The sequence below is a fragment of the Dipteris shenzhenensis genome, chromosome 19, assembly GCF_047967505.1.
Source record: "Dipteris shenzhenensis isolate YYH24624 ecotype China chromosome 19, Dip_SZ_1.0, whole genome shotgun sequence".
NCBI lineage: Eukaryota > Viridiplantae > Streptophyta > Polypodiopsida > Gleicheniales > Dipteridaceae > Dipteris > Dipteris shenzhenensis.
In genome coordinates this window covers 29,716,143-29,724,441 of record NC_141614.1, presented here as the reverse complement: position 1 = coordinate 29,724,441, position 8,299 = coordinate 29,716,143, and the positions used below count along the sequence as shown (strand labels likewise).

The window sequence follows — 8,299 nt, the reverse complement described above, 5'->3', positions numbered from 1 at the left end:
AAGTTGCTACTTGAGTATGAGAAGCCTTATTGGTCGTGCATTCACACAATGCTTTCCAGTGTTCATCTTGCTCTACTTTCTCGTTCTCTTGAACAACGGCTAAGGCTTTATTCATAATGCAGATGCTCACTCTCTCTAACTTATGTTCTTTCACCAATTGAGCTTCATCCATTTTGATGACAAATATGAGCTTTACATTGCAATCTGTACAACAAAAGAGAGAAATCGTTAGGATAAACATGATATAGGAAATGAACTAAGTAAATTGCAATGCTATAATGGATTTCCTCTTATCATCTTCTCTCATGTCATAGAATTTGACCATTGCTTGTTGCAATTTCTGAACATTTAAGTAGACGTTGTTGAAAACATTCATCTCAAAGGTTTGCAAGCCAGATTACTCTTCCAAGTCATTGTGCCCCTTACGCAATGGTACCCTTCAAGCATTTCTCTTGCACGTTGGTTTGTTTCTCGCCGTGCACGTCTCACAGACCAAGGTGTGGGTAGGGGCACTGTAGACCTCTTATACTTTTCAAAATAGCAGACTTGAAATTTTTGAAAACAAATGTGTAAGCTTCATAACTTACACCAGCACTATCACAAGATGCAGGCATCTCCTTTGCATCCACAATATCCTTGAAGTCCTTCATCACCTCTTCAGCAACTTGCAGACGTAGGCGCCTGTGTCTTGGGTCCCTTAGTATCCCAATGACATCACTTGACTTCAATAAACTAGCTAGAGCATATGAATAGTCAATATCATCCCCGTCCGTTCTTTCCATCACATCTTCCATGAAGTTCCCAAAGAACACAAGAAAAACTTAGTCACACAAACAATGTAGCACAAAAGAGTGTAATTTTATCGGAACATTTGATAACCAACCTTGTAGCCCGTACTCTCCTCTTTCTAGTACCACCAGTAGGTGCCAATGCATCCATATTATATAAGTACCTTCTTTTCCTATCCTTTAATCCCAAAGGTGTTTCTTTCATCTTTTGCACTCGTTCTTCTGCCTTCTCTATGGCTCGTTGAACTTGATTGTATATAGATCTTTCAAAGCCTTTTTTGAAATCACCTAGCTTACAGAGTGACTCTTCTAATTTATGTCGCTCCAAGTCCAATGCTTTGGCTTTATCATGAAGATCCTCGTTTTTCCTGTGAAGATCCTGCATAGAGTTATGCATTGCAACAATGCTGCTATTTCCCAAATGTGCTAGCATCTCTGCTTGGGCTCTACGCATCTCGCTCGCTTGCATAGCCATTGACTAAGCATTGTTTAACCGATTGCAATAACCAAGCAATCCCGCATGTCCATTTCTAAAAAACCGAACTAGCTCATGCATTGTATGGAAAGGAGGGCTCTTTTGGTTAGCAGGATCTAAAGGATACAAGAATCCTTCTACCCAAAGGTCGAGATTCTTCTTTCCTTGCGAGCGAAGACTATGGATTTTGGAAGCTCCCCTCAATCCCAGACTACGTGTGCTTGCATATTCGACCTCTAACTTTAAGTGAACCTGGTACTTGTTGGAGACGCCCTCGAATGGTGCCATGAGTAAAGGAGTGTAGAGAAAGAGAAGGTGCGGAGAAGCAAGCTTGAAGGAGCAACACGTAGGAAGAGGGAGGGCGAGAAGGAGGAGGGATAAGGGAGGGAGGACTAGCAGTTGAAGATGAGGAAGACATACTTAACAAGCAAAGCAACATCATCAGTGCCCAAGCATAAGCAACTATATACCAAGTTTCTAAAGACCCACAAAGTTTCTTGGTAGACAAACCCAATGCTTACTAAAATGAGTCAAATTAACTAAAGAGAAAGAAAACAACAAATAAAGAAGAAAGGAATAAGGTGACTAAGTAAAAATAAACAAGCAAATCAAGAAACAAAATCTTTCAAAAAACAAGAATAAAATCTCTCTCTCTCTCTCTCTCTCTCTCTCATTTAAAACATAAAAAACTAAATGAACCCCTTACACTTATATACATCTTCCTACAAAGATGCAAAATTACATTCCTATTTTAGAAAGCACATACATACTCAATCAAACTCTTTTGAAACTAAAAGAAAAACAAGCTATTCATCTCTCAGCTTATGTTCAATCATTCTAAAAATACCTAAGGCTGATCCACCATAGATAAAAGACTACATATCTAAGATTGTGCGTACTTTTCATTATTTTTCATGAATGAAAAAAAACATATATTTAGTCCCTATCTAGTTATTAGGTCGCGTGCACTCACACGCTTTTGCATAGACACACTACCTTGATTGATAAAAGACTCCTTAGTTGTACAAAGGCAAGAAAATCTATGGAATTGGAAAGAAATGACTCCATATGTTGTCAAATAAGAAATGTTTTAAGTCAATGTGAGGTATTTTTATAATGTGTGAACCACTATATTCAAGTTGTTCAAGGTTATCATATATATCAACCTCTGATCCTAAGGTAGATTGAGAAAGTCTAAGATCTAAGAAAACACGACAATCCCCTCTTGAAGTGCAGTTCAGCTCACAAGAGTCACAAGGGCAGATTCCTTGCACAAGCATCTTTGTACATAAAGTCTTGAAAGTCTAGTGCAAGTATTGATAGAAATAAGACGTTGCATAAACTCAAATTCATAAGTGAAAGGATAAAAGCTTGCTAAAAAGAAAGCACAATTAGTGCCCACGGGGATTTCTATAATTTGTTGAAACAAAGAATCACCTATTGTGATGTAAAGATTATCTAAAAGAAATTCTATCCAAGAGCAAACGTCTTCAATACTTACTACCTTTGTATCTTCTCTTTTTAGAGTCGATGTCGTCCCCGCTGAACATTTAGACAACCAAGAACGAGCCTTAGAGGGAGCAAGTTCAGATTAGCTTCCAAAGCATGTCAGTAATTTAAGGCGAAAATCCCAGCACAATTACCAGTACAAAACCTTCTCCATAACATTTTTCTTTTGTCAACAAACTCTGACACTTCAGAATTTACAAAGATATGGAAATGTGACAGGATTTTCTGACCGCATCTACAGGGTAATCAACAGACATCTACCTTAAGATAGCAACACGGGATAGATGATTCTGGTAAGGAGAATCGTGATAATGTAGAGGGTGCTTCAGTTTAAAAATGTACTACACTTCCTAAGCATTCAAGCTTGATGACAGGAAAAAGGTAAGAATGTTGTAAAAATATGACAAAAACTTCACCAGGCCTTACTACAAAGCTCCTCCCCCCAACCCACAAAAAAATAAAAAACATATCCTGAAAGTGAAGACATAGTAAACCAATATTTCAAAGAGGCTATGTGTCATACTCAATAGTCTGAATAAACGAGTCAGATTTTACCTCCCGTTTACTAAATGTTTGAATGTACAAGGCCATTGTAAAAAGACGTGTCCTTTGATTAACATGACCAGTAAAGAGAAGTCATCCCCAACAACAATACACAGAGACAATTCAAATTGTGACAGTCATGGATCTCCAATGGCTATGTACACCTACATTTGTTGAAGTATATCCTCCTTGTGTTTGGAGACCCTTCAGATGCGAAGTTACCAAAGCTAGTACTCGTATGTCAGTATGATCTTGTACGCTATTCAATCCCTACTCTGACCATGCCACATCTATCCAAACTGTGTTGATATTTTACACGGCCTGCTGAAAGTCACCAGGTGAAGTCGCCAGAAAAACATAGAAGTGCATAATTCTTGATGACACCCTTACTCATCCATATACTGTCTTCAGCCGTTTTGCAGCTTGCACAAAGCTAGCAATTACCTGCAACTCATCCATTTGCTGCACAGAAAAGAGTAAAATCAACCTACTAGCAACAAAGAATATTCAAGTGAAATTACAAATTTTGGTAAACTAAATCAGCCATTATATACCTAGATGAATCCAGGAACAATCCCGAACTCATCCTCTAAAAACACAACATAGTGCAGTTTCAATCCCACGATAGTCACTCATAAGATTGAAAACCATAAACTCCATCACGCATAGCAGGGACTAGCTACTATGACATCCCCACTAAATCAGCCATTACAGTAAAAACAGAAAATTTAACATTACAGTAGCCTGTGTAAGGTTTTGTGTTTGTAATTCTGAACATCAATACTACAAAAGCTGAAAAGTGTGCCAGCTAATAATCCTGTTTTCTGTTAAATACATACTGGATGGAAATAATCGCTCCAAATACATGAAATAGGCAAATGAAAAATAAACACAACATTAAGAGAGCCCAACGTAGCACAACTAACACTGGCAATGTTCCCATATTCATCTAGATACATATATTATGTAAGACCCTCTATCCTTTCTGGCACAGGAGATGCTGTTTCTCAGTTCAAATTTCGTGAATGTGCACTTTTTCCCGCCTTCATGCTCCCTCCAATATCTGTGTCTTGGTGGGGCTAAGATTTGAAAAAGCAAAATGAAACATTCAATTTTTAACCCAATTCATCATGCACATCAGCGCTACCCACTATGGCATCCCAGCACAACTAACACTGGATGTAGTCGTCATATTTCACCAGTATTCTAGGATAGGATATGTTCCCATATTCATCTAGATGCATATATTATGTGAGACCCTCTATCCATTCTGGCACAGGAGATGCTGTTTCTCAGTTCACATTTCGTGTATGTGCACTTTTTCCCGCCTTCATGCTTATTATCCACCCTCCAATATCTGTGTCTTCAGGGGGCTAACATTTGAAAAAGCAAAATGAAACATTCACTTTTTAACCTCATGATTATCACCCAGAAAATTAAAGGCCATCCAATTCATCATGCACACCAGTGCTACCCACTATGGAAATTAAAGGCCATCCAATTCATCATGCACACCAGTGCTACCCACTATGGCATCCCTATCGACTAATGAGCACAAACAATCCTATACATGCACATACACTTACAGAAGCCTAGATTTATACTAACCGTACCCAAGTTTCTCTCAAGGCCTCCTATGCCGACCTTCACGAAGAGGCTAGGGATAAGACAATTTACTAACACTCACTTGGAAGCTAGCAGTTAATGGAGAAGACTATTTAATAACACCCGATCAGAGTTAGGCCCTCATGGGGATCTTCTTGCATGGCAAAGCTGCTGTAGCCAAAAGCAGGCACGAAGCAACAGTTGAGCAGCCATTGAAGTGAATCATAGATAAATTTCACTTGCAGTGTGAGTGGACTGAACTAGAAATTAACAGGAGAAACCAAGCTTTTGGAGCTAATGAGGGACAAAGTTTCCTGGTAGGAGTCCTCCACCAAACAATGTCGCTGTAATATCCTTCTGAAAGAACTGAGATCAAGCGTTCATATGCAAACAAAACAACCAGATGAATCAAAGCAGCCAAAAGTGCAGAAAGACCCATTCTCAGTTTATCACAGGGTAACTTATACCCTCTGAATTTCTCTCTTGTAATTCTTATTCTGAGCTACGAGCTTGTTTTTCTGAAATGAAAAGCCTGGAAGGTTTCTCACCTGCGACATGAAATGCCTTTCCACAGCATCAACAAGCTGCTCCTTTGAGGGATTTGGACATAATTCCACCTGTGTGATCAAACAGAAAATTTGATTTCGTAAATTGTGGTAGGTCTAGGAAAAAGGCTAACTCGCTGAAGCACCGAGGAGAGATGTAAACTCACCAAGTTGAAATGCGTCCAGTATCTCAGCAAGGCAGCCATTTCAAGTTTGCTGAAATCTACTTTCTGCACAAGCCAGAGACAGCATTAAAACATCAGATAAGTAGAGGAAGCTATCCAAAAAAGTGGAAGTAACAAAATCGTGGGAATGTTCCAAATCTTTGCTCAAAAAGGGGACTGCAGAACTCCATTAGATCTCTGCAAGCCAAGGAAAATGGCTAGAAACATTATCACGAGGGGGAAAAAAATCTTTACGATTGGAATTATGTCATGATGTGATGCTTAACACACCAAGAAATCAGGCGATGCAGATTGCAGTACTTTCGTTGACGAGTCACTCCTGTTAGGGACAGCGCGGGGTCTTGGCAAGCGCCCCCTCGGTTTGAAGGGCTTCGAAAAATCCTCTGCAGAGGCAGCACACAGAACCGGATTGTTAACTACAGAAAGCTCTCCTCCCAGAAATCACACACAAGGGAATTGAGATGAATAATTTCAAGAACCATTCAACAAAGATGTTCCTCACGCGCTGGATGGATCAAGTAACTATAAAAAGATTGCCCAGAAAAAATTGAGATGCGTCTAGCAATTAAGAATGAAGTCCACAGAAGAATCTCAACTTGGAAAACAAGTATACCGACCTACGTTTGGTCTGCTTGGAAAGATATCTTCACAATCGTTTTCATCGTCAACCTGGAGACCAGTGGGAGCCTCAAGCACACTCAATGCATTCCGTTGGAGTTTCACTTCAAGCCCGTTTGTGAGTTCCTGTTGAACCAACCGATGGACGCCATTCAGCAGATGAACTGAACCAATTTGGCAGCGAAAATGCTTCCAAGCCCTACTTTAAATTCAAGAATTAGACAGAAGCTCAGAGCGATCGGAAGACACTCGAATTCGGAAGAGAAGGGATGATACGTTAAAAGATTGATACATCGCGGCAAACTCAAGATGGATTTTTGCGGAAATCAAATCCCGTAAGGGCTTGACACGGAATCGATTCAGCTAAATTGAGATTTGTGTTCGAGCAGATGCAATAATGGTGAAAAAAGCTAGCGCGAGGAGAAGGGATTCACCAGCCAATGCCAGCCCCCCAAGCCTACGGCTTTCTTGACCACCCCGTGTAGCCCCACGAGCACAGACTTCGTCCGATTGTTCCCCGTGACGATGACTTTAGTGTGGCGGGGAAGCACAGACAGCTCCTCCTCGCCACTCTCATCCCCTCCGCACTGAGAAGCAATGCGCGGCGGACAATTCTCAACCTCCCGCATTTGCCCTTGAAGGAATGTACCAAAGATGGAATCGGGTGGAAGCGGAAGATTTCCGTCAAGCATTCAGGGCAGAGATCTGGGAAGGGAGGGCGGGATTTCGAAAAGATGGCGGCCGATCTGAGGGAGGGAGGGCGGGAAAAAACGGTCGGGAGCGAGATTTGGAGGGGGAAGCGGGAAAGATCAAGGGAGGAATGGCGATGGAGAAGCAGGGAAGGATTGAGGAGGAGGAGGAGGAGGAGGAGGAGATCGGAGCGATGGCGATCGGAGGAGAGGGGATCGGAATTGGTGAACAGGGAGAAGTGAGGGAGATCGAAACGGAGGAGGAGATGATGCGCGATGAAGCTCGCTTGTCGCCATAGCCATGGAGCTCATGAAATCAGTGAAAGCTTCAATTGTACGTGAAGTGACAACAACAACAACATCAATTTGGTTGGCACTTGCCACCCGAAGCTCAAACATTGCTCTTGCATTACATTAGGAGATCGCCATGGCCTCACACATCATGCACACTTCCATAGATGACTTGATCACATCTAGATGATGATGCAGGTGATGATCATCATCATCACCTGCATGCACAGCTTTGGACCATCGGAACCACGAGGAAGAGAGGGGGAGAGAGAGAGAGAGAGAGAGCAAGCATGCAACCTCGCGAGAGAGAGAGAGAGAGAGAGAGAGAGAGAGAGAGAAAGCAAGCATGTAACGTCACCATCGCTGGTCGCACCAGAGCCATCGAGATCAGAGCTGAGTTGAAGCACTGAAGCTTCTCATAGAAGAGGGAGAACATCCGTTGTTGCAAGAAGCTCGAAAGATTGTTCGTGCACATGGGGATGACTCGAGAGATCATGCACATGGAGAGATGGGTTGCAATTAGGGATAACTCGAAAATGTGGAAGATCGAACACAACAGGGAGACAACAGGGATGCATGGTGAAGCTCGCTAGATGGAGAGTTGTGGAAGATCGAAACAAAGAGGGGGAGAGAAGGGATGCAAGGTAAAGAAGGCTCGTCGCCATAGCCACGAAGATCAGAGCTCAACTAAATCACTAAAGCTTCAAGTGGAAGGGAGAACATCAATTGAATGGCAAGAAACTCACAAATCATGCAAATGGAGATGACTCAAAAGCATGCACATGGAGAGATGGGGTATCAAATGAAGCTATGGAAAATCAAAAAGAAGATTGAGAGAACAAAGAGGGATACATGGTTGAGATGGCTAGTCGTTGTAGCCATGGACAATTGTGGAAGAGCTCTTGAACATCAACAAGAAGGGGGATAGAGTAGGGATGCAGGGTGAAAAGGGTTGGTCGCCATAGCCATGGAGATCAGAATGAGTGAAGCTTCAAAACTTCAACTCAGAGGGAGAACCTCAATTGGTTGGCAAGAAGCTCAAAAATTCATG

The 8,299-nt window shown here is 41.7% G+C and overlaps 1 protein-coding gene across 1 annotated transcript; it reads right to left on the bottom strand.

Annotated features, from left to right (window-relative positions):
* Nucleotides 1-3,456: 3,456 nt before the first annotated feature.
* LOC147890325 (uncharacterized) lies at nucleotides 3,457-7,312 on the bottom strand. Its single transcript, XM_087390465.1, has 6 exons — nucleotides 6,703-7,312; nucleotides 6,268-6,394; nucleotides 5,921-6,033; nucleotides 5,633-5,695; nucleotides 5,469-5,537; nucleotides 3,457-3,777 (listed from the first exon to the last, which is right to left on the bottom strand). The coding sequence occupies exons 1-6, from the start codon at nucleotides 6,958-6,960 to the stop codon at nucleotides 3,706-3,708; spliced, it is 702 nt and encodes a 233-aa protein (XP_087246591.1). The 5' UTR covers nucleotides 6,961-7,312; the 3' UTR covers nucleotides 3,457-3,705.
* Between the last annotated feature and the right edge of the window lie 987 nt (nucleotides 7,313-8,299).

Bases quoted from the DNA above. Each gene is read 5' to 3' on its own strand.
- LOC147890325 (XM_087390465.1), bottom strand. From the start codon at position 6,960: ATGCTTGACGGAAATCTTCCGCTTCCACCCGATTCCATCTTTGGTACA. The intron at 5,696-5,920 runs GTGTGTTAAGCA...TGGCTTGTGCAG, and splicing joins CTGCATCGCCTGATTTCTTG to AAAGTAGATTTCAGCAAACT. The intron at 3,778-5,468 runs GTGAGAAACCTT...TTTTCTGTGCAG, and splicing joins AAAGGCATTTCATGTCGCAG to CAAATGGATGAGTTGCAGGT.